Source organism: Tachyglossus aculeatus, chromosome Y4, assembly GCF_015852505.1.
Source record: "Tachyglossus aculeatus isolate mTacAcu1 chromosome Y4, mTacAcu1.pri, whole genome shotgun sequence".
In the NCBI taxonomy this organism is placed as follows: Eukaryota; Metazoa; Chordata; class Mammalia; order Monotremata; family Tachyglossidae; genus Tachyglossus; species Tachyglossus aculeatus.
This window is the reverse complement of record NC_052096.1, coordinates 7,699,075-7,724,075: the sequence shown is the minus strand read 5'-3', so window position 1 is coordinate 7,724,075 and position 25,001 is coordinate 7,699,075. Positions and strand designations below refer to the sequence as shown.

General features: G+C 47.2%; 5 protein-coding genes across 6 annotated transcripts; 4 read left to right on the top strand and 1 right to left on the bottom strand.

Annotated features, from left to right (window-relative positions):
- The first annotated feature begins 214 nt into the window (after positions 1-214).
- LOC119946955 lies at positions 215-10,468 on the top strand. Its single transcript, XM_038768435.1, has 6 exons — positions 215-230; positions 2,179-2,585; positions 4,135-4,240; positions 4,429-4,540; positions 5,801-6,264; positions 10,025-10,468. Exons 2-6 carry the CDS (start codon positions 2,181-2,183, stop codon positions 10,435-10,437), a joined length of 1,500 nt encoding a protein of 499 aa, XP_038624363.1. The 5' UTR covers positions 215-230; positions 2,179-2,180; the 3' UTR covers positions 10,438-10,468.
- LOC119946929 (histone H2A.J-like) lies at positions 438-776 on the top strand. Its single transcript, XM_038768407.1, has one exon. It carries the CDS (start codon positions 438-440, stop codon positions 774-776), a length of 339 nt encoding a protein of 112 aa, XP_038624335.1.
- On the top strand, positions 5,880-6,296 carry LOC119946905 (histone H2A type 1-like). Of its 2 annotated transcripts, XM_038768385.1 has the most exons (2): positions 5,880-5,960; positions 6,066-6,296. In XM_038768385.1, the coding sequence occupies exons 1-2, from the start codon at positions 5,880-5,882 to the stop codon at positions 6,270-6,272; spliced, it is 288 nt and encodes a 95-aa protein (XP_038624313.1). In that variant the 3' UTR covers positions 6,273-6,296. The 2 variants fall into 2 exon arrangements, with proteins under 2 accessions (XP_038624313.1, XP_038624312.1); XM_038768384.1 differs by having other exon boundaries at positions 5,880-6,296.
- A 1,693-nt stretch (positions 10,469-12,161) lies between the features above and the next one.
- LOC119946889 (histone H1.4-like) lies at positions 12,162-12,830 on the bottom strand. The gene has a single exon (XM_038768368.1). It carries the CDS (start codon positions 12,828-12,830, stop codon positions 12,162-12,164), a length of 669 nt encoding a protein of 222 aa, XP_038624296.1.
- Positions 12,831-19,385: 6,555 nt separating this feature from the next.
- On the top strand, positions 19,386-19,697 carry LOC119946954 (histone H4-like). Its single transcript, XM_038768434.1, has one exon. The coding sequence runs from the start codon at positions 19,386-19,388 to the stop codon at positions 19,695-19,697; it is 312 nt and encodes a 103-aa protein (XP_038624362.1).
- Positions 19,698-25,001: the final 5,304 nt, after the last annotated feature.

The following is a 25,001-nucleotide window of genomic DNA, read 5'->3' as shown; positions in this document are numbered from 1 at the left end:
GCCCTTTTCAGAGGTTATATGCAAATAATCGGATTAAAAACCCGCTTTTCTACTGGTCAAGTGCACCACGGCGATTCATCATCATCAATCGTATTTATTGAGCGCTTACTATGTGCAGAGCACTGTACTAAGCGCTTGGGAGTACAAATTGGCAACATATAGAGACAGTCCCTTCCCAACAGTGGACTCACAGTCTAAAAGGGGGAGACAGAGAACAAAACCAAACATACTAACAAAATAAAATAAATAGGATAGATATGTACAAGTAAAATAAATAAATAGAGTAATAAATATGTACAAACATATATACATTCGTGCCCATCAAGTAGTTTTGTGAGTCTGCCACCCTGAACAAGCTCTAAAGGGCAGCAGCTGGAGGTATCCTTTCAAATTTTCCTTTTTCCTTTGAAGTTAGTCACGCGCGTGTACTTCTTGCGATGCCTGGGCGTAGGAAACAAAGGGGCAAAGTTCATGTGAAAGCCAAGCTTCGGTCTTCCCGGGCCCGTTTACAATTTCCCGTAGGCCTTGTATGTCGTCTTCTTGGCAAGGGCAACTCTGCTGAGCGAGTCGGGGCTGGTGCGTCCGTCTACCTGGCTGCCGTGCTCCAATACTTGACGCCCAATATCTCAGAATTGAAGGGCAATGAGGCCCGTGACAATAAGAAAACTCGAATTATCCCCCACCACCTGCAGCTGGCCATCCGCAACGATGAAGGGCTCAACAAACTGTTGGGCAAAGTGACCATCACTCAGGGAAGTGTTCCATTTAATATCTAGGCCATGCTGTTGGCCAAGGAAACAGAGAGGCACCACAAGGTTAAAGGCAAGTAAGGCCAAGATAGAATAACCGGCCTCCCTGTGCTACTGTAAAAATGAAACAAGGTTTTTTTCAGAGCTGTCCATCTTCTCAGCAAAAGAAAACTGTTGCTCTTGTGCGCACAAAAGCACTTAGTTCGTAGAAACAGCAGAGTATCATAGAGAGGCAGTGTGGCCTATCGTGGCCTGGGAGTCAGAGGATGTGGCTTCTAGTCCCGGATCTGCCATAGGTCTGCTGTGTGACTCTTGGGTAAGTCATTTAACTTCTCTGTACCTCAGTCACCATGTCTGTTAAAAGGGGATTAAGAGTGAGCCCCATGTAGGATAGGGACTGTATCTAACCGATCATCTTGTATCTACCCCTGCGTTCAACAGTGCTTGGCACATAGAAAGTGCTTAAATACCACTATTATTATCATCATGATTATTATCATAAACTGAATTTCAGAGATAGCTTTCCATATAAGCAATTTTTGCATCCTCTTAGCGACAGCTTTACTTATCTCCAGTAGACTCACTTAAGGAGCAAGAGTCACGTACACTGATATATCCCAAACCCTTGACAGTCACACAGTAGCTGCTCAATAAATCATGATTAAAGACCCGTTTTTCTAATCTCATGCTAGTGCCCCTAAAGTTAGCAGAATGACACCCAACTCACTCTCTCACCATGTGTATGGTGGAATGTAAAGTCATTGCCTTCTTGACCAATCCGGCTGGAGTGTGGGCTTTCTAAAATATACAAAAGAAAAACCCAAGGGAATTGAGATAGATGAGGGATGGCTATGGATTTAGGAGACTAGATTAAAGTACAAAGCTTTCCCCCTTCTAGATTGTGAGCCCGTTGTTGGGTAGGGACCATCTCTATGTGTTGCCAACTTGTACTTCCCAAGCGCTTAGTACAGTGTTCTGCACAGAGCAAGCGCTCAATAAATACGATTGAATGAATGAAAGACGTGTTTCTTCAGCATCGTTAAAACCTGCCTACGTCAGAAATTCAGGGAACTTCTTGCCCGGCATGAAGTGACCAATGATCTGTTGTCCAGGAGGTGAGCATATGTGTACAATGTGAAAACCCGATGAAATACATCGGAGGAAAAGAAAAACAGCGTGGATGTTACTGGGATAGGCGATAGAAAGGACAATTCACTATCCATCCGACTACAGTGCAAAGGCTTGAAATGCTGGCCAATCAAAATGCAGGGAGGGATTAGCCAATCAGAAAGCAGGGAGGGATTTAGCCAATCAGGAAACAGGGAGGGATTTAGCCAATCAACGTAGTTAACATACTATATAATGACAGATTGAACTATCTTTTTCGCTTTCAGTGTACAGAGGGTTTAGGTAGTATTTTTGTGCTCTAGTATGGCTCGTACCAAGCAGACCGCTCGCAAGTCCACCGGCGGCAAGGCGCCCCGCAAGCAGCTGGCCACCAAAGCCGCCCGCAAGAGCGCCCCGGCCACCGGCGGCGTGAAGAAGCCTCACCGCTACCGGCCCGGCACCGTGGCGCTGCGGGAGATCCGCCGCTACCAGAAGTCCACCGAGCTGCTGATCCGCAAACTGCCCTTCCAGCGGCTGGTGCGGGAGATCGCCCAGGACTTCAAGACGGACCTGCGCTTCCAGAGCTCGGCCGTCATGGCCCTGCAAGAGGCGAGCGAGGCCTACCTGGTGGGGCTGTTCGAGGACACCAACCTGTGCGCCATCCACGCCAAAAGGGTCACTATCATGCCCAAAGATATCCAGCTAGCCCGCCGCATCCGTGGCGAGAGAGCTTAGGTTTTTTGCTTTTAACTTTTAAACACCCAAAGGCTCTTTTAAGAGCCACCCACTTTCTCATTAGAGAACTGTAATACTGCCGTTTCCTCTTCCCAAAGCATACTCTGTTGCCGTGGCACATAGTAAACACTAAATAAGTCCAATTAAATGAAGGTAACAGTATTTGTGATTGTCTATTCATTCATTTAATCGTGTTTATTGAGCGCTTATTGTGCAGAGCACTGTACTAAGAGCTTGAAATGTAAAATTCGACAACAGACAATCCCTACCCAACAACAGGCTCAGAAAGGAGAGATGAGACAAAGAAACCAGTAGACAGACATCAATATATAATCCTATATACATATTAATAAAATCAGTTGAACAATAAGTATGTACATATATATACAAGTGTTGTGGGGCGGAGGGAGTAGGGGAGATGGGGAGGAGCAGAGAAAAGGCGGGGGGCTCAGTCTAGGAAGGCCTCTTGGAGGATGTGAGCTTTCAGTAGGGCTTTGAAGGGGGAAGTGTGTTTGGAAGATGTGGGGAGGGAGGGCATTCCAGGCCAGAGGTAGAATGTGTATTCAGTGTCATGTGCTGTATTAACACCTTGGAAAATACAGCAGAGTAATCAGAGTTGAGTATTAACAATCCGGGGAGTTGGAAGGAATGTTCCCTGGCCAGACAATAAAGTAGCTGAATTATTCCTCGTGCTGGGGCCAAAAACCACAGAAAGAGTCCCAGAAACACACCGAAGACTAGGCTCCCTGGTGTTAGTTCGATTCAGGACGGCAGCTTTCTAGACTGTGAGCTTGTTGCGGGCTGGAATGTGTCTGTTGTTAAATTGTACTCTCCCAAGTGCTTACTACAGTGCTTTGCACACAGTAAGTGCTCAATTAACATAATGAATGAATGAATGGAAATGTTTCACCCCGTAGGCTCAGTGGAAAGAGTATGGGCTTGGGAGTCTGAGGTCATGGGTTTGAATCCCGACTCTGCCATTTGTCTGCTGTGTGACTTTGGGCAAGTCACTTAACTTCTCAGTGCCTCAGTGACCTCATCTGTAAAATGGGGAGTAAGACTGTGAGCCCCACGTGGGACAACCTAATCACCTTCTATCCCCCAGTGCTTAGAACAGTGCTTTGCACATAGTAAGCGCTTAACAAATACCATTATTACTATTATTATTAAAACCGGGTATAAGCATACAGATGGGAAAAAACATTTTTCACGCCATTTCGCTTGCCAACAATAGAACAGAGACGAAACAGGGGAAGCTCGCCAGAGCGTGTTCAGTTTTCAAACACATCCACACTATATAAAGTTAGGCGAGCTGGAGTTTTGCAGTATTTATCTCTTCTTTAGCGTTAGGTGTGTTGCAGCTATGTTTGGGCGTGGTAAGGGAAGTAAAGGGCTAGGCGAAGGAGGTGCTAAAAGGCATAGGAAAGTGCTAAGGTTTAATATCCAGGGTATCACTAAGCCTGCTATCCATCCTCTAGCACACCGAGGTGGAGTTAAGCGCATCTCTGGTCTCATTTACGAAGAGACCCGCAGGGTGCTCTAGGTTTTCCTGGAGAATGTGATCCGGGACACCGTCACCTACACTGAACATGCTAAGAGGAAGACAGTCACTGTAATAGACGTGGTCTATGCACTCAAACATCAGGGATGTACCCTTTACAGCTTTGGCGGCTGAGGGCTTTAGCATCTAAAGCAACTTAAAAGTACTTAAGGCCCTTTCCAGGTCCACCTACTTTGTCATAAAAGAGACCACTTTTTTGTATTCCAAATCTACAGTGCGTTGTAGGACAAAGTATTAGGCCTCCCTTGCAAGTTGCATATGTTTCATTTGAAACAGCTTTTAACTGTTTCCATCAGGAAGTGTCTGAGTTGAAACTTTCTGATAGCTGGGGTTTGCCCAAGGGAACTGAGAAGCCGGGTCTGGTTTTAAAGTTCAATGAAAGCTACCAGTTCGGTCACTTACTGTGTGCAGATCATTGTACTAAGCATGTGGGGAAGTAGAATTCAGCAACAGAGTGACAATCCCTACCCACAACGAGCTCAGAGTCTAGAGGGAGGCAAACATCAATACACATATACATCTATATAAATAAATGGAATTAAAGATATATACATAAGTGCCGTGAGGTGGGGAGATGGGGAGCAAGTCAGGGTGATGCAGAAGTGAGAGATAGGAAAAGTGGGGCTAAGTCAGAGAAGGCCTCTTGGACAAGATATACCTTCAGTAAGGCTTTGAAAGTTGGGAGAGTTATCTGGTGAATTTGAGGGAGGTTTGCCAGTCTTGAATTACAAAAAAATGGTTCCTGTAGAGAGTGGCAGGCCTGAAAATGAATGAGGAGGAACTTGGGTGCTAAGACACGCAGGTTGGCTAACAACAGAAACTCTTTTTAAGAATGGGTTCTCTCTTTTTTGTTAAGGTTTTAAGTGCTTACCAGGTGCCAGACACTGTACTAAACACTGGGGTAGATACAAACTAAGCAAGTTAGACACAGATACTGTCCCACATGGGCTCACAGTCTTAATCCCCACTTTGCAGATAAGCAAACTGAAGCAAAGAAATGATTTGCCCAAGGTCACATAGACATGTCACACAGTCGGAATTAGAATCCAGGTCCTTCTGACTCTCAGACCTGTGCTCTCTCCACTAGGTCTCACTACTTTTCTAGACTGTGAGCCCACTGTTGGGTAGGGACCATCTCTATATGTTGCCAACTTGCACTTCCCAAGCGCTTAGTACAGTGCTCTGCACACAGTAAGTGCTTATTAAGTACAATTGATTTATTTTCCAAGGTGGACTTGCTTGAAAATAATTAACACATTATAGTTATATCTGTCTCTATATGTTGCCAACTTGTACTTCCCAAGCGCTTAGTACAGTGCTCTGCACACAGTAAGCGCTCAATAAATACGATTGATTGATTGATTGATTGATTATATCAGTTGTGGTGGGTGACTCTGAAGAGCATTTGGTCTCAAAGTGGACGAGACCTCCAAGGCGACTAAAATTTGGTATGAAGCATTACAATCGCAGAATTCCCGACCCTGGCAATTTCCTAATGCAAATGAGGGTGTTCTAATGCGCCCATGTGATTGGGCTCGGAAGGACTGATGACGTATATGCAAATAAGAGGATTCTATTTCCTGCCGTCTATTGGTCAGAAAGTAAGAGGGCAATGCTGACCAATAGGAAGGCGTCGTTTGGATCCCAGGAGAAACTATAAAAGGTGGTGGCCCGTGGCAGTGGGCGGTTGTATTTGCTTTTTGGGCTTGAGAGTGAGAGCTGCAATCATGTCTGGACGTGGAAAGCAAGGGGGTAAGGTTCGCGCCAAGGCTAAGACTCGCTCGTCCCGAGCCGGTCTGCAGTTCCCGGTGGGGCGCGTGCACCGTCTGCTCCGCAAAGGTAACTACGCCGAGCGGGTTGGAGCCGGCGCTCCCGTGTATTTGGCCGCCGTGCTCGAGTACCTGACGGCCGAGATCCTGGAACTGGCGGGCAACGCGGCCCGCGACAACAAGAAGACCCGCATCATCCCCCGCCACTTGCAGCTGGCCATCCGCAACGACGAGGAGCTCAACAAGCTGCTGGGCAAGGTGACCATCGCCCAGGGCGGCGTCCTGCCCAACATCCAGGCCGTGCTGCTGCCCAAGAAGACCGAGAGCCACCACAAAGCCAAGGGCAAATAAGCCTCACACGGAGTAGCCGAGAAACAATCTAGAAACCCAAAGGCTCTTTTCAGAGCCACCCACACTGTCAAAAACGCGGCTGCTACACACTTTGTATTCTGCTTGTGACTGGCTTCAGGCACGATACCAAATTCTGCCTTTTATAAATAAGCCCTGGATGGTAATGGTGGCAGCTATGATCCTGGAACAACTCTGTCCTGAGCGACAATGGAGGGGGTATTTTGCCACAGTAAAAATTGTAGTTTTTGACCCATGGAGGGGTGGGATTTAATCCCCATTTTACAGCTTAAGAGGCACAGAAAGGTAGTTTCCCCAAGGTCACTCATCGGACTCGTGGCAGAACAGGATTTGCAAAGAATGAAAAAATGGCAAGGGTACCCAGTAGGTACTACTGGGTGCTCCTTCCCCTCCCCACAGCACCTGTATATATGTTTGTATGTATTTATTACTCTATTTTATTTGTACATATTTATTCTATTTATTTTATTTTGTTAATGTTTTGTTCTCTGTCTTCCCCTTCTAGACTGTGAGCCCACTATTGGGTAGGGACCATCTCTATATGTTGCCAACTTGTACTTCCCAAGTGCTTAGTACAGTGCTCTGCGCACAATAAGTGCTCAATCAATACGATTGAATGAATGAATACAGACAAGTATTAGCTCACCAAGATAGCCTCTAAAATACTGCAGGGACTTGCCTTTTCAGCCTCCCATATGCTAGGGTGATTAGCTAAATTGAGAGAGAACGTCAGACGCGATGGAGGGTTATGAAGCACAACTCTTTCTGAACTCCCCTGAAAAGCAGCTGAGTTTTTCTTTTTGCACAAGCCTGTGTGGGTTCATTCACAATACTGAAAACCACACAAATCAGATATAAAATGGCAATTCAGAAGCCGTCCAGTTTTCGCAGCAAGGCTTCTCTGAAACCGTTTTTAGGATGGCTCAATGACGTCACAGCGCGGGCTTTTCGAAAAGAAAAACAATGGAGAGTTCCAACTAGAAGTCCCGCCTTCTAGAAACAGGAAAAGGGGGCTACGTGTACTGAGAGGTTAATTCTATTAAAACTCTTCAAATGACATAATGCTTGACAGACCAGTTTCCTAAATCATTTCGTGAACAAACAATTCCACCTTCACTATACGGAATCGATGTTATTCGTTCAATTGTATTTATTGAGAGCTTGCTGTGTGCAGAGCACTGTACTAAGCGCCTGGAAAGTACAATTCAACAATAACGAGACACAATCCCTGCCCACAACGGGCTCACAGTCTAGAAGGGGGGAGACTTCTAGAGACATCAAAACAAGTAAACAGGCATCAGTAGCATCAATATGAATGCATGGAATTATAGATGTATACTCATCAAAACAAGTAAACAGGTATTAATATAAACGAATAGAATTATAGGTATGTACATATATACACACAAGTGCTGTGGGGCGGGGTGGGGGTAGAGCAAAGGGAGTGTGTCGGGGCAATGGGGGGGAATTGAGGAAAAGTGGGGTTAGTCTGGGAAGGCCTCTTGGAGGAGGTGAACCTTATTCATCAGTAGAGAAAGCAAGTCAAATAGGAACCACAAGTGTTAAAATCCCAACATTCAAAACTCTGCACACCCGTTTCAATATGGAAATTAGGTAAAATGTAGTTTTTCATGAATACTTTACACATAATAATAATGTTGGTATTTGTTAAGCACTTACTATGTGCAAAGCACTGTTCTAAGCGCTGGGGGAAGTACAGGGAGATGAGGTTGTCCCATGTGGGGTTCACAGTCTTAATCCCCATTTTCCAGATGAGAGAGCTGAGGCCCAGAGAAGTGAAGTGACTTACCAAAGGTCACACAGCAGACATGTGGGGGAGGTGGGATTCGAACCTGTGACCTCTGACTCCCAAGCCCGTGCTCTACACATATGTGCTATGTTTGCTGCCAGGACTTCCAACCAAAAGGAAGAGTTCACTCCACACATCCAATCCATCACCAAAACGTGCCGGTCTCACCTCCATAACATCGCCGAGATCCACCCTTTCCTCTCCATCCAAACCGCTACCTTGCTGGTTCAGTCTCTCATCCCATCCTGACTGGATTACTGCATCAGCCTCCTCTCTGATCTCCCATCCTCCTGTCTCTCCCCATGTCAATCTATACTTCATGCCGCTGCCCGGATCATCTTTGTGTAGAACCGCTCTGGGCATGTCACTCCACTCCTCAAAAATCTCCAGTGGCTGCCAGTCAACCTATGCATCAAGCAAAAACTCCTCACTTTCGGCTTCAAGGCTGTCCATCACCTCGCCCCCTCCTACCTCACCTCCCTTCTCTCCTTCTCCAGCCCAGCCCACACCCTCCGCTTCTCTGCCACTAACCTCCTCACTGTACCTCGTTCTCTCATGTCTCGCCGTCGACCCCGGGCCCACATCCTCACCCTGGCCTGAAATGCCCTTCCTCCCCACATCCACCAAGCTAGCTCTCTTCTCCCTTCAAAGTCCTACTGAGAGCTCACCTCCTCCAAGAGGCCTTCCCAGACTGAGCCCCTTTTTTCCTCTCCTCCTCCCCATCTCCCTGCCCTACCTCCTTCCCCTCCCCACAGCACCTGTTTATATATTTGTACAGATTTATTACTCTATTCATTTTACTTGAACATATTTACTATTCTATTTATTTTGCTAATGATGTGCATCTAGCTTTAATTCTATTTGTTCTGTCGACTTGACACCTGTCCACATGTTTGGTTTTATTGACTGTCTCCCCCTTTTTAGACTGTGAGCCCACTGCTGGGTAGGGACCGTCTCTATATGTTGCCAACTTTTACTTCCCAAACGCTTAGTACAGTGCTCTGCACACAGTAAGTGCTCAATAAATACGATTGAAAGAGTATTGTCTCAGATGTAACGGATGTGTCTGGGCACAAAACAGAAACAGTACGGCTCAATCCAGACTGGAATTTCAAAATTACCTACTAAAGAAAACCCCGCGGATTGAGAGGAACAGGGAGAAAATGGCATGCTAATTTCTTAACTGAGGATGAAAGCTCGCTATTCAGAATAATTAGTTTTCACGGCCAAACAGGAGAATCTGAAAATCCCTGCTCTGGGAAAATCAAAAACTGAGAAACGTGCAGACAAGAGAAATTTTGAGTCTTCGGTGCTGGGGCGCCTGGTGTTGGTACATTAAGCAGGAATCTTTCCCCTCTGATCCCCCCTTTTAGACTGTGAGCCCACTGTTGGGTAGGGACTGTCTCTACATGTTGCCAATTTGTACTTCCCAAGCGCTTAGTACAGTGTTCTGCACATAGTAAGCGCTCAATAAATACGATTGATGATGATGATGATCTCGACAAACCAAGATACTTTATTCAAATACGGGAAAATGAAAACTCAGTAGCCCGATCCGAATATGTGGGGAAAACTAAAATACATACTTCTAGACTGTGAGCCCACTGTTGGGTAGGGACTGTCTCTATATGTTTCCAACTTGTACTTCCCAAGCGCTTAGTACAGTGCTCTGCACCCAGTAAGCGCTCAATAAATACGATTGAATGAATGAATACTGAAAAATCAACAATTAGGAAGGAGGGAAGCACAGGAGGGGGAATTCATTACTGAATCAAACTAAACGGGTTGCGGATTGAACGAGTAACCAATCAGAAAAGAGGCGGGGCCAGACAGTGTTTTCCCCTCCAATGAACGTGAGGCATTGCCTATATAAAGCGTTAACAGCTACCGTTTTCTCAATTGTTCTAGTGAAGTACTTGGGTAGGAATGGCTCGTACTAAGCAGACCGCTCGTAAGTCCACCGGCGGCAAGGCGCCCCGCAAGCAGCTGGCCACCAAAGCCGCCCGCAAGAGCGCCCCGGCCACCGGCGGCGTGAAGAAGCCTCACCGCTACCGGCCCGGCACCGTGGCGCTACGGGAGATCCGCCGCTACCAGAAGTCCACCGAGCTGCTGATCCGCAAACTGCCCTTCCAGCGGCTGGTGCGGGAGATCGCCCAGGACTTCAAGACAGACCTGCGCTTCCAGAGCTCGGCCGTCATGGCCCTGCAAGAGGCGAGTGAGGCCTACCTGGTGGGGCTGTTCGAGGACACCAACCTGTGTGCCATCCACGCCAAGAGAGTGACCATTATGCCCAAAGACATCCAGCTAGCCCGCCGCATCCGTGGGGAGAGGGCTTAAACCTGTTAATCGACATCGCTTATTGCTAGCACCACCCAAAGGCTCTTTTAAGAGCCACCCACACTGTCAATACAGAGCTGTATAGCTGATGTGTGTGTGCAATGTACTTATCTATTAGTTACATTTTGGCCTTATGGATATCCCTTATGTTTGGAAGAGACTTCGCAGGTCTCAGACCTCTATCCCTTTAATGATGCTGAAAGCTTAGAGTATTCCTTGTATTGCACTAAACGTTGAGATGGATATAGTCCCAATCTAAAAGGAGTAGCGTGGCTCAATGGGAAGAGCACGGGCTTGGGAGTCAGAGGTCATAGGTTCAAATCCCAACTCCAATTGTCAGCGGTGTCACCTTGGCCAAGTCACTTAAGTTCTCTGTGCCTGTTACCTCATCGGTAAAATGGGGATTAAGGCTGAGCCCCACATGGGACAACCTGGTCACCTTGTTAACCCCCCCCCCCCCCCCACACACACACACAAAGTGATTAGAACAGTGCTTTGCACGTACTGGCACTTATTATTAATCCCCCACAGGATTCATAACCAACTATTAAAGGTGCACTTTTCTGAAGCACAGAAAAGTGAAGTTTAGGTCACGCAGCAGATGTGGGACTAGGAAAACTAGGCTCTATCTCCTGGGCTTTTAAGCTCTTATTGGGTGAAGGGTGCTATACTAAGCACTTGCAAGAGTACAACACAACAACATAAGGGATGTTAGAGACATCGAGTTAATAGTCTAGAGGGAGAGACAGACTTTGATATAAATAAATTACCGATATAAGTGCTGTAGGCCCGGGAGGAGGGGGTGAGTAAAGGGAGCAAGTTAGGGAGATGAAGAAGGGAGTGGGAAAAGAGGAAATGAGGCTTTAATCAGGGAAGGCCTCTTGGAGCCTTCAATAAGGCTTGAAGTGTGGGGGGGAGAGTAATTATGGGATATGAAAAAGGATGAAGTATGGAACATTTTCATCAGGTATCTCAGGCCTTTCCATAGATTACAAAAGCCCCCTACTATAATCAAAGGTACTTATTGAGTGTTGATTGGGTGCAGAGCACTGTATAATGATGGTATTTGTTAAGCACTTACTATATGCAAAGCACTGTTCTAAGCACTGTACTGTGCTTAGAGTATAATACAAGTTGGTAGGTATCTTCTCTGTCCGTTAAGGAGCTTGCAGTATAGGAGAAAAGTATTAATATAAATTACGGATATGTGGGTACATGCTGTAATGGAGTTGAATATATATAAAAATGATTCCTTGGGCTAAAACCTTGCTTTCACTTAATAGCCTCACATGTATTCCCAGCTGATACCTAGTTCAAAATCCAGAAACTGAGTCGCTGTGGAACAGGGACTGAGTCCAACTTTTCTTCAACAGACCACAATGCTTAAAGCAATACTTAGCACATAAGTGCAGCATCAATCAATGGTATTTACTGAGCGTTTGTACCGAGCAGTGTACTAAGCGTTTGGGAGAATAGAATTAGCAGACATTCACAGCCAATGGCGAGTTTACAGTCTGGTGTATATAATGGAATTCATTTACAAGGACATCTTTAGACCATTTGCAGGGGTGACTGCGCCGAAAGCCCCTTGGGATTTACTTTGTAACTCAAGTAGATTGCCCTGAACATCCCTTTGCTAAAGTGCGTTTAGCTCTTTCTGTGATTTATATGGGTGGCTCTGAAAAGAGCCGTTGGGGTATAAAGAAAAGTCAGAGAGGAAATTCTTATTTCTTCTTGGGGGCCGCGGCCTTCTTGGGTTTGGACGCTTTGGGTTTTGCAGCCTTGGGCTTGGCAGCTTTGGGCTTCGCAGCTTTCGGCTTGGCCGGACTCTTGGCTGCTTTCTTGGGCTTCACCGCCTTGGCCTTTTTTGGACTCTTGGCCGATTTTTTCGCTGCCACCGCCGCCGGCTTCTTGGCTTTCTTCGGGGTCTTTTTCACGCTCCTTTTAGCCCCGGAAGCCGCAGGCTTCTTGGGTTTCTTGGCAGCGCTGGCAGGTTTCTTGGGCCTAGTCGCAGCAGCCGGTTTCTTGGCTTTCGGCTTGGCCTTGCTTTCGGAGCCGGCCGCTTTCTTGTTGATCTTGAAAGAGCCCGAGGCGCCGGTGCCTTTGGTCTGCACCAAGGTGCCTTTGGCGACCAGGCTCTTCAGGCCCAGCTTGATGCGGCTGTTGTTCTTCTCCACGTCGTAGCCGGCGGCGGCCAGAGCTTTTTTCAGGGCGGCCAGGGACACCCCATTGCGCTCCTTAGACGCCGACACGGCCTGGGTGATCAGCTCGGACACCGAGGGCCCCGCAGCCTTGCGCCGCGCCCCGCCCGCAGGCTTCTTCGCCTTCTTCTTGGCGGGGGACTTCTCCACTGGAGCCGGGGCGGCGAGAGCGGCGGGGGCCGTTTCGGACATGACGGACGAATCGAGTCGTAGAGAACGACGGAAAACCTGAAAAACAAAGTAACAACTACGAATATGGAGCCTCGGCTGCCGCTGCGGGGTGTATTTATAGGGCGGAGCTGCGCTGTGATTGGTGCGCTGTCCAGCCCGCCTCGCTGCCACAGAGGACTCTCCTCTTGCCTCCCGAGTTGTGTTTGTTACAGCTCGAAAACGGTAAAAAATATAAATTCCTCCCGAATGAATTCCCGCCACCTCGATCGGGAAACGACGAGTGGACTTTCGGGAACCGGGTACTTACTTTTGGTTCATCAGGCACAAAGTCTGAGGCTAAAAATCTTTCCAACTCCCTCCACCTGACGACAAAACTCAGTCGGTAGGAATAAAACTTTCGGATTTCTTCCCCTATAAGAAATTCCTCTTTTTTCTCCAAGGTCCGTGAACTCTATCTCAGAATTCCCAAGGCTCCCGGCTTCTAATCGGCCCGTAAGGTGAAGTCCTCGTCCCTATATTTTCAAGCTAAACCTCCTTCTCCTCGAGTGAAGTAACACAGGCTCCTCGATCGCTTTGCCTTTGGAGGTATTTACTCCTGGATCCATCCAACCCATTTAGTTTCACCCTGAACGGGTCTCAGACCGAATTGAGTTTGATTACAGTCCCTGAACGTACCAGAATAAAGACAAAAATCTCCCTATCCTTTGCTTGTGTTTGCTTTTTTAACCAGCTGCATATATAATTTGTCTCGTCTTCCTATTTGATGTGCCCAATGTGTTTATGTCTCCCACATTAGATTGTAAATTCCTCAAGGGTAGGGATCATATCTTCAAATTTTGGTATATTCTCCTAATTGTCCAGTATAGTGCTCTGCATGTAATAGGGTAATGCTAAATATACTGAAAATAATGATGATGACAATAATAAAGATGATAATGAAGCTCCAGGTTATATCCCAGTACTGTGCTCATTGCTACAAGAAAGATGTCAGCAGGGATCCAGTGTTTCCTGCCTTCCTGGAGTAAATATGCAATCAAGCCTAGATAAGAGAGATTTAAAACAGTAAATTATCCGATAAACTTCTGATACTTCTCTTTTATCCCTACAAGTACTCAGTCATTTTTCCCAGTGTGGCGTAGTGGAAAGAGCACAGGTTTGGAAGTCAGAGGACCTCGATTCTAATTCTGGGTCCCCCAATTGCCTGTTATGACTTTGGGCAAGTTGCTTCACTTTTCTGTGCTTCTTTTGTTTCTTTACCTGTAAAATGCGCATCCAATGCTGTTCTCCCTCCGGCTTAGACTGTGAGCCCTATGAGGAACAGGAACTTTTCTGCCCCGATTAGCTTATATTTAATAATATGAGCTTAAATTATTTATCATATTGTAATATATTTCTTTATATGAATGTCTCTCTCACCCTCTAGACTGTAAGCTCATTATGTTGTTGTATTGTACTCTTGTGAGTGCTTAGTACAGTGCTCTGCACATGGTAACTGCTCAATAAACACGAGTAAATGAATGAATGAATTATACCCACCCCATTGCTTAGCTCAGTGTTAGGCACATATTAAGCTCTTAACAAATATCAATTATTATTAGGACTATTATCATTATCAGTCCCAGCTACCTCTTCAGGAGAAGCTACTCTTGACTTCAGATTCAATGCTCTCACACCCTCTAAATATACTTTTTTCTTCCCTAACTGCCATCCAGCACTCAGTACAGTGCATGGCACATAGTAAGTGCTTAACAAATACCATTATTATTATTATTATCTTCAACCTCTAAATTCCTGATGGCTCTTTCCCCTTGCTGACTTCCTATAATTAAAACAGTCCTTCCCTGAATCTCCCAGCCCACTCCTGTGATTTCCCCATCTCCTCTCTCCCATTCCTTTGTAACTCAAGTGAGCAGCCACTACTTCCACATCTCCCCCAATGCCCTTTTTGACCCACTGATATCTAGTTTCTGCCCTCTTCATTCTACTAAGACTGCACCCTCTTCTTTGCAAATTCTAATGTGCTCTACTATGTCTTATTCAACACTAAAGACTACCTCTTCTGTAAATTCTGCACAAGTTTGGTTTAAGAACAGAGTTCTTCCACTTCTTCTATCTCCTTGATGACTCTTTCTCAGTCTCTTCCTTTCTCTGGTCTACATTGCTTTACCCTGATTCCCTTGGAGAACCGGCCTGAACTACCAGCTGGTCTCAATTTCCTCAGTCCTCAACTACCAGCTCTAGACAGATAATAGTAATAATAATAATGGTATTTGTTAAGTGCCTAACCATGTGTCAGGCACTGTACTAAGCGCTGGGGTGGATACAAGCAAATCGGGCTGGACACAGTCCCTGTCCCATGTGGAGCTCACAGTCTCAATCCTCATTTTACAAATGAGGTAACTGAAGCTCAGAAGTGAAGTGACTTGCCCAAGGTCACACAGCAGACAAGTGACCAAGTCAGGATTAGAACCCATGACCTTCCCAGGCCCGTGCTCTATCCACTATGCCATGCTGCTTCTCAGCAGATACATGGTAGATACAAGCTAGTCGTGTTGTCCCCCCTGGGGCTCAGTCTTAATTCCCATTTTCCAGATGAGGGAACTGAGGCCCCGAGGAGTGAAGTGACTTGCCCAAGGTATCACTCAGCTGACAAGTGGAGGTGCCAGAGTTAGATAGAACACGTTCCTGGGAGTGCAGGGACCCCAATCTTCCATGGCCCCCCCCTCCAACTCACTAACTTCTATCTTGATAGATTTAGCCTCTCATAACCCTGCAATCTCCCATTTCCTGATCCTCCCAGGATCACAAAGATGTCCCCCTGATGCCTCAAGGTGTTTTAAATGAAACACCTTTCACTCTTTTTCAACTCTCACATTCAGTCAGTCCTTCACAAAATACTGCTTGTTTTTCCCAGCAACCTTTCCTTTAATCTTAATCTTTCCATTTCTCTCCATTCGAACAAACTCGGACCACGCGCTTGTCATATCCCAACGTCGTTATTGCATCAGCCTCCTAAAATAACCTATCTTTCTGTTTCATGCCTCTCCCCTGTCTTATCAATTGTTCGTAAACCCACAGAAAAGCTGGCTGGAGGGAATTACAATAGAGAAGCAGCGTGGCTCAGTGGAAAGAGCCCGGGATTGGGAGTCAGAGGTCATGGGTTCGAATCCCGGCTCAGCCACATGTCTGCTGTGTGACCTTGGGCAAGTCACTTAACTTCTCTGAGCCTCAGTTCCCTCATCTGTAAAAAAAAATGGGGATGAAGACTGTGAGCCCCCAGTGGGACAACCTGATCACCTTGTATCCCCCCCAGCGCTTAGAACAGTGCTTTGCACATAGTAAGCGCTTAACAAATGCCATTATTACATTACAATACCACAAGCTGGAGAGATGAGAAAGATGGGATTGGCCAGCCGTTATTACAGTATCAGGCCACACGGTGGCGGCAGAGGCCCATACAATAAGGTTTAGTTTGCTTCTAACCCTCCACCGCCTCGTATTTTTATTTATTTTGGTATTTGTTAGGCGCTTACAGGGAGTATGTAGTAGTTACAAGTTGAACAAGGTTGAACAAACACTCTGTCCCAAATTAGGCTTATAGCCTAAATAGGAGGGAGAACAAATGTTGAATTCCCAATTTACAGTTGAGGAAACTGAGATGTCCGCCCGCCACCTAAAGCTCAACATGTCGAAGACTGAGCTCCTTGTCTTCCCTCCCAAACCTTGTCCTCTCCCTGACTTTCCCATCTCTGTTGACGGCACTACCATCCTTCCCGTCTCACAAGCCCGCAACCTTGGTGTCATCCTCGACTCCGCTCTCTCATTCACCCCTCACATCCAAGCCGTCACCAAAACCTGCCGGTCTCAGCTCCGCAACATTGCCAAGATCCGCCCTTTCCTCTCCATCCAAACCGCTACCCTGCTAATTCAAGCTCTCATCCTATCCCGTCTGGACTACTGCACTAGCCTTCTCTCTGATCTCCCATCCTCGTGTCTCTCTCCACTTCAATCCATACTTCATGCTGCTGCCCGGATTATCTTTGTCCAGAAACGCTCTGGACATATTACTCCCCTCCTCAAAAACCTCCAATGGCTACCGATCAATCTGCACATCAGGCAGAAACTCCTCACCCTGGGCTTCAAGGCTGTCCATCACCTCGCCCCCTCCTACCTCACCTCCCTTCTCTCCTTCTACTGCCCAGCCCGCACCCTCCGCTCCTCCACCACTAATCTCCTCACTGTACCTCGCTCTCGCCTGTCCCGCCATCGACCCCCGGCCCACGTCATCCCCCGGGCCTGGAATGCCCTCCCTCTGCCCATCCGCCAAGCTAGCTCTCTTCCTCCCTTCAAGGCCCTGCTGAGAGCTCACCTCCTCCAGGAGGCCTTCCCAGACTGAGCCCCTTCTTTCCTCTCCCCCTCGTCCCCGTCTCCATCCCCCCGTCTTACCTCCTTCCCTTCCCCACAGCACCTGTATATATGTATATATGGTTGTACATATTTATTACTCTATTTATTTATTTTACTTGTACATTTCTATCCTACTTATTTTATTTTGTTGGTATGTTTGGTTCTGTTCTCTGTCTCCCCCTTTTAGACTGTGAGCCCACTGTTGGGTAGGGACTGTCTCTATGTGATGCCAATTTGTACTTCCCAAGCGCTTAGTACAGTGCTCTGCACATAGTAAGCGCTCAATAAATACGATTGATTGATTGATTGATTGATTGAGACACAAAGTGAAGTGACTTCCCTAAAATCACACAGCGGACAACTGGAAGAGTGGGATTAGAATCCAGGACCTCTGACTCCCAGGCCCGTGCGTGCTTTTTCTAATAGACTTTGTTGCTTTGTATTTCACCTTCTCTTTCTCTGTTCCCCATGGGCCGCTCGACTGTTTCTAAAACTCACTGCAGGCCGGAAAGGATAACTGTAGTTCTTCTCAACTGTTAATCCTCAGATCTGCTTCCTATTCCTTCCACCATAATACATTAGCTTGTATTTTAATACAAGAGGATGAACGGAATGGAAAACGTGAATCGGCTCATCCAGGCTAAGCCTTCCCTAAACCCTCCTCTCCTCTTCTCCCACTCAATCAATCAATCGTATTTATTGAGCGCCTACTGTGTGCAGAGCACTGTACTAAGCGCTTGGGAAGTACAAGTTGACAACATATAGAGACAGTCCATACCCAACAGTGGGCTCACAGTCTAGAAGACTCCCTTCCCTTCTAGAAGACACACTCCCTTCTGCGCCGCTCTTACTTGCTTTTCCATTCATCCTCCCTCCCATCTCCACAGCACATATGTATATATCTGTCATTTATTTATTTGGGGCAGACATGTGTCTGTTGTTATATGGTAAATAAATAAATGATGGTATTTGTTAAGAGCTTAGTATGTGCCGAACACTGTTCTAAGCTCTGGGGTAGAGACAAGGTAATCAGGATGTCCCACGTGGGGCTCAAAGTCTTAATTCCCATTTTACAGATGAGGAAACTGAGGCCCAGAGAAGTTAAGTGGTTTGCCCAAGGTTACATAGCATACAAGTGGCAGAGGAGGGATTAGAACCCACCCCCGCTGCTCCCGGAAGGCTCCTCTCCTCCGAGCGCCGCTATAGACGCCCCCTGCTTCCACCCCCCAACTTAAGCGACCTTCCTTATAGTGCCCCCCAACCCCCCTTCCCGGTCCGGTCCTGACTGACTCTCCCCCCGCCCCCCACCCCGGGAAACAGGCCCTTGTTATCACCAAGTTACATTAAGGACAACCTCATTCGCACCTACTCAGCCCTCCTGTCCCGCCATCGACCCCCGGCCCACGTCCTCCCCCGGGCCTGGATTGCCCTCCCTCTGCCCATCCGCCAAGCTCGCTCTCTTCCTCCCTTCAAGGCCCTACTGAGAGCTCACCTCCTCCAGGAGGCCTTCCCAGACTGAGCCCCTTCCTTCCTCTCCCCCTCGTCCCCCTCTCCATCCCTCGCATCTTTCCTCCCTTCCCCACAGCACCTGTATATATGTATATATGTTTGTACATATTTATTACTCTATTTATTTTACTTGTACCTATCTATTCTATTTATTTTATTTTGTTAGCATGTTTGGTTTTGTTCTCTGTCTCCCCCTTCTAGACTGTGAGCCCACTGTTGGGTAGGGACTGTCTCTATATGTTGCCAGCTTGTACTTCCCAAGAGCTTAGTACAGTGCTCTGCACACAGTAAGCGCTCAATAAATACGATTGATTGATTGATTGATCCTCTGACTCTGAAGCCCGTGCTCTTTCCACTAAGCCATGCTGCTTCTCTCCCAAGCGCTTAGTGCAGTGCTTTGCACACGGTAAGTGCTCAATAAACACAATTGAATGAATGAATGAGTGAATCCCGGATGAGAAAAGAAAGTAAATTCAGGGTTGAGAACGCGAGGAGAAGGAGGATAGAACAGGCAACAATTCTGGAGCATGTTATGTCAGAATAAGGGGAGGAGTTTCTTAGCCTGCGGTTCGGGGTTCTCAATCAGATCAGAAGAAGCTTATAAAGACAGTCGGGCCGGACACTGTGGAGCTTTAGATTTGTTCTGATCTGCTGGCAGTCATGTCTGGTCGCGGGAAGGGTGGCAAAGGTTTGGGCAAAGGTGCTGCTAAGCGTCACAGGAAAGTTCTGCGTGACGACATTCAGGGAATCACCAAGCCTGCAATTCGCCGTTTGGCTCGGCGTGGCGGGGTCAAGCGGATCTCTGGGCTCATTTACGAGGAGACCCGTGAGGTGCTCAAGGTTTTCCTGGAAAACGTTATCCGGGACGCCGTCACCTATACAGAACACGCCAAAAGGAAGACCGTTACCGCCATGGACGTGGTCTTTGCGCTCAAACGTCAGGGCCGCACTCTCTACGGCTTCGGGAGCTAATATATTCACCTGACAATCTAAAGTAACAAAAGGCCCTTTTAAGGGCCCCCAAAGTATCTAAGGAGGGCTGTCACTGCCGATTTAAAAATGTATCCTAAATTGTGAGCGGTAACGATTGAGGGAGGTTGAGAGAAGAGCTAAGAGGTATAGATTTGGGAAGCATCTGCATAGTGAGGGTAATCATAATGATAGCATTTGTTAATAATAATAATGATAATGGCATTTGTTAAGCGCTTACTATGTGCAAAGCACTGTTCTAAGCGCTGAGGAGGATACAAGGTGATCGGGTTGTCCCACGTGGGGCTCAAAGTCTTAATCCCCATTTTCCAGATGAGGCTCAGAGAAGTGAAGTGACTTGCCCAAGGTCACACAGCAGACATGTGGTGGAGTCAGGATTCGAACCCATGACCTCTTACTCCAAAGCCTGGGCTCTTTCCGCTGAGCCACGTTAAGTGCTTACTCTGTGCAAAGCACTGTTCTAAGCGCTGGGGGGGGGGTCATCAGGTTGTCCCACGTGGTTCCCACAGTCTTAATCCCCATTTTACAGATGAGGTAACAGGCACAGAGAGGTTAAGTGACTTGCCTACGGTCACGCAGCTGACAAGTGGCAGAGCAGGGATAAGAACCCATGACCTCTGACTCCCAAGCCAGGGTTCTTTCCACTGAACCATGCTGCTTCTCATGGTTTAAAAGTAATAATGGTAGTTTAAAAGCAATAATTGTGGTATTTGTTAAGCACTTACTAAGAGGCAGGCGCTGTACAAAGCACTGGGGACAAAGCACTGGGGTAAACACAGTCCATGTCCCTTGTGTGGTGCACAGCTTCAAACTCCATTTTTTAAATGATATAACAGACACAGAAATGAAGTGACTTGCCAAGGTCACAGAGCAGACAAGTGGCAGAGCTAGGATTAGAACCCATGGCCTCCTGACTCATAGGCCTGTGGCGTATCCATTCTGCCATGCTGCTTCTCGAAGCAGTTGAAGATACTGGAGTGAAAATTATCCGAGTCAGTGTAAATGGAGAATAGAATAATAATAATAATGGTATTTGTTAAGCACTTACTATGTGCAAAGCACTGTTCTAAGCACGGGGGAGGTTACAGGGTGATCAGGTTGTCCCACAGGGGGCTCACAGTCTTCATCCTCATTTTACAGGTGAGGTAACTGGGGCACAGAGAAGTTAAGTGCCTTGCCCAAAGTCACACAGCTGACAGTTGGCAGAGCTGGGATTTGAACCCATGACCTCTGACTCCAAAGCCCGGGCTCTTTCCACTGAGCCACGCTGGTTCCGTGGGGACACAGAAGGGGACACAGAACATTGGGTGGGAGGTAGAGGAGGAGCCCGTGAAAGAGACTGAAAATGTGAGGTCAGAAAAGAGACCTAGAAGAAGACAGTCATTGGATAGGAGGTTGGGTAATGTTTCCAGGAGAAGGGGGTGGTCAATAATATTGAAGGCAGCTGAGAGGTTGAGGAGGATTAGGTTGGAATAGAAGCCATTGGATTTGGCAAGGAGATAATTTGTGACCTTTGAAAGGCTGATTTATATGGAGTGAAGGGGACAGAAGCCAAATTGGAGGGGATCACAGAGAGAAATAAAGGAGAAAAACTTGAAACAGCTGGTATAGACGACTCATTCAAGGAGTTTGGAGATGAATGGTAGGAGGGAGATTTGGTGATAAGTGGAGGGAGGGAGGGTTTTTTTTAGAATAAGGGAGGCAGGAGCAAGTTTGAAAGCAGTGGGGAAGAAACTATTGGAGACTGAAAAGTTGAAGATCGTGGTCAGGAAAATGCAGGCCAAGAGAGGAGGGGCTGGCCCTTCATCAAGGTATTTAAGTACTTATTATGTGTCAAGCAATTTTGTAAACCCTGGAATAAATATAAATTAATCAGATAAGCGAGATGATCTGGACTTTTGTTCTGTTGAGATTTGTAATGGGAGCCCTATGTGGGATAGGGACTGTGTCCCCCCTGATTATCTGGTATCTCTCCCCTATCCAAGCACAGCATATAGCAAATACTAGAAACAGCGTGGCATTAGTGGAAAGAGCACGGGCTTGGGAGTTAGAGGTAGTGGATTCTAATCCCTGCTCCTCCACTTGTCAGCTGTGGGCAAACTTGTCAGTGATTTGACTTTGGGCAAATCACTGAGCTTCTCTGTGCCTCAGTTACCTCATCTGTAAAATGGGGATTAAGACTGTGAGCCCCAAGTGGGACAGCCTGATTACTTTGTATCTACCCAGGGCTTAGAACAGTGTTTGGCACATAGTAGCACTTAACAAATATTATTATTATTATAATTAGCAGCATGGCTTAGTGGAGGCCACTGGCCTGGGAGTCAGAAAGACCTGAGTTCTAACCCAGCTTCACCACATGTGTGCTATGTGACCTTGGGCAAGTCACTTCATTGCTCTATGCTTCAGCTACCCCTTCTCTAAAATGGGGATTAAGAGTCTGAGCCCAATATGGGACAAAGGCTGTGTACAACTTAACTTTTATTTACCCCAGTGATTAACATAGTGTTTGGCACACAGTAAGTGCTTAACAAGTACCATAATAATGATGATAATAAAAATTATTGTACTACTCAAGTGCTGACTATATGTTAACCACTTCTTAGGGTAAGGCGGATACAGTATACACAATAATAATAGTATTTGTTAAGTGCTTCCTATGTGTCAAGCGCTGTTCTATGTGCTGTGGTAGATACACACTAGTCAGGTTGTTCACAGTCCCTGTACCACATGGGGCTCCCTGTCGTAATCTTCATTTTACAGATGAGGTACCTGAGGCCAGAAAAGTCAAGTGACTTGTCCAAGGTCACACAGCAGACAACTGGTGGAATCGGGATTAGAAACCAGGTCCTTCTCACTCCCAGGCCCATTCTCTGTCCACTGTAACAAATTCAGTCCCTTTCCCTTATGCAGTTCAGAGTCTAAGGAGTAATTAGATGTATCTTATCCTCATATCTCCAGATAACCTCCATATCACCTCACCTTCTAGTTATCGTCCCATATCCCTCCTACCATTCCTTTCCAAACTCCTTGAACGAGTTGTCTACACGCGCTGCCTAGAATTCCTCAACAACAACTCTCTCCTCGACCCCCTCCAGTCTGGCTTCCGTCCCCTTCATTCCACGGAAACTGCGCTCTCAAAGGTCACCAATGACCTCCTGCTTGCCAAATCCAACGGCTCATACTCTGTCCTAATCCTCCTCGACCTCTCAGCTGCCTTTGACACTGTGGACCACCCCCTTCTCCTCCACACGTTATCTGACCTTGGCTTCACAGACTCCGTCCTCTCCTGGTTCTCCTCTTATCTCTCCGGTCGTTCTTTCTCAGTCTCTTTTGCAGGCTCCTCCTCCCCCTCCCATCCTCTTACGGTGGGGGTTCCCCAAGGTTCAGTGCTTGGTCCCCTTCTGTTCTCAATATACACTCACTCCCTTGGTGACCTCATTCGCTCCCACGGCTTCAACTATCATCTCTATGCTGATGACACCCAGATCTACATCTCTGCCCCTGCTCTCTCCCCCTCCCTCCAGGCTCGCATCTCCTCCTGCCTTCAGGACATCTCCATCTGGATGTCCGCCCGCCACCTAAAGCTCAACATGTCGAAGACTGAGCTCCTTGTCTTCCCTCCCAAACCTTGTCCTCTCCCTGACTTTCCCATCTCTGTTGACGGCACTACCATCCTTCCCGTCTCACAAGCCCGCAACCTTGGTGTCATCCTCGACTCTGCTCTCTCATTCACCCCTCACATCCAAGCCGTCACCAAAACCTGCCGGTCTCAGCTCCGCAACATTGCCAAGATCCGCCCTTTCCTCTCCATCCAAACTGCTACCCTGCTCATTCAAGCTCTCATCCTATCCCGTCTGGACTACTGCACTAGCCTTCTCTCTGATCTCCCATCCTCGTGTCTCTCTCCACTTCAATCCATACTTCATGCTGCTGCCCGGATTATCTTTGTCCAGAAACGCTCTGGACATATTACTCCCCTCCTCAAAAACCTCCAATGGCTACCGATCAATCTGCGCATCAGGCAGAAACTCCTCACCCTGGGCTTCAAGGCTGTCCATCACCTCGCCCCCTCCTACCTCACCTCCCTTCTCTCCTTCTACTGCCCAGCCCGCACCCTCCGCTCCTCCACCACTAATCTCCTCACTGTACCTCGCTCTCGCCTGTCCCGCCATCGACCCCCGGCCCACGTCATCCCCCGGGCCTGGAATGCCCTCCCTCTGCCCATCCGCCAAGCTAGCTCTCTTCCTCCCTTCAAGGCCCTGCTGAGAGCTCACCTCCTCCAGGAGGCCTTCCCAGACTGAGCCCCTTCTTTCCTCTCCCCCTCGTCCCCCTCTCCATCCCCCCGTCTTACCTCCTTCCCTTCCCCACAGCACCTGTATATATGTATATATGGTTGTACATATTTATTACTCTATTTATTTATTTATTTATTTATTTTACTTGTACATTTCTATCCTACTTACTTTATTTTGTTGGTATGTTTGGTTCTGTTCTCTGTCTCCCCCTTTTAGACTGTGAGCCCACTGTTGGGTAGGGACTGTCTCTATGTGATGCCAATTTGTACTTCCCAAGCGCTTAGTACAGTGCTCTGCACATAGTAAGCGCTCAATAAATACGATTGATTGATTGATTGATAAGGAAACTGAAGCAAATAGAGGTGACTTGCCCAACGTCACACAGCAGACAAGGGCAGAAAAGATTGCATCCAACTTGAATAACTTGTATCTACCCCTGCGATTAGAACAGTGAACTGTTAGAACTGTCTCCCCCTTCTAGACTGTGAGCGCACTGTTGGGTAGGGACCGTCTCTATATGTTGCCGACTTGTACTTCCCAAGCGCTCAGTACAGTGCTCTGCACACAGTAAGCGCTCAATAAATACGATTGAATGAATTATTGCCACATACCACAATTATTACTATTATTATAACAAGTCTCCTAACACCCAGCCCAGGGTCTTTCGTCTAAACCGTGCTGCTTCTAGAGCCGTGTTGTCTCGATGGTTAAGTGCCAGATTTCCTTTCCCTTTGATTATTTCGTGGAAACAAGCGGCCCATATTCCGCAGAACCGACGGGCTTTGATCCGCAAGCGCTTAGTACAGTGCTCTGCGCACAGTAAGCGCTCAATAAATACGATGGATGATGATGATGATCCAAAAAGACCCTGAGGCTTCATGAAAAGGGCCGCCACAGGGACGAACTGCTAATGTCCCACCCCGCCCGATTTCGACGTCAGGTTTTAGCCAATGAGCGAGAAGGGGCAGGGTTTACAATTAGGTCACGTGAT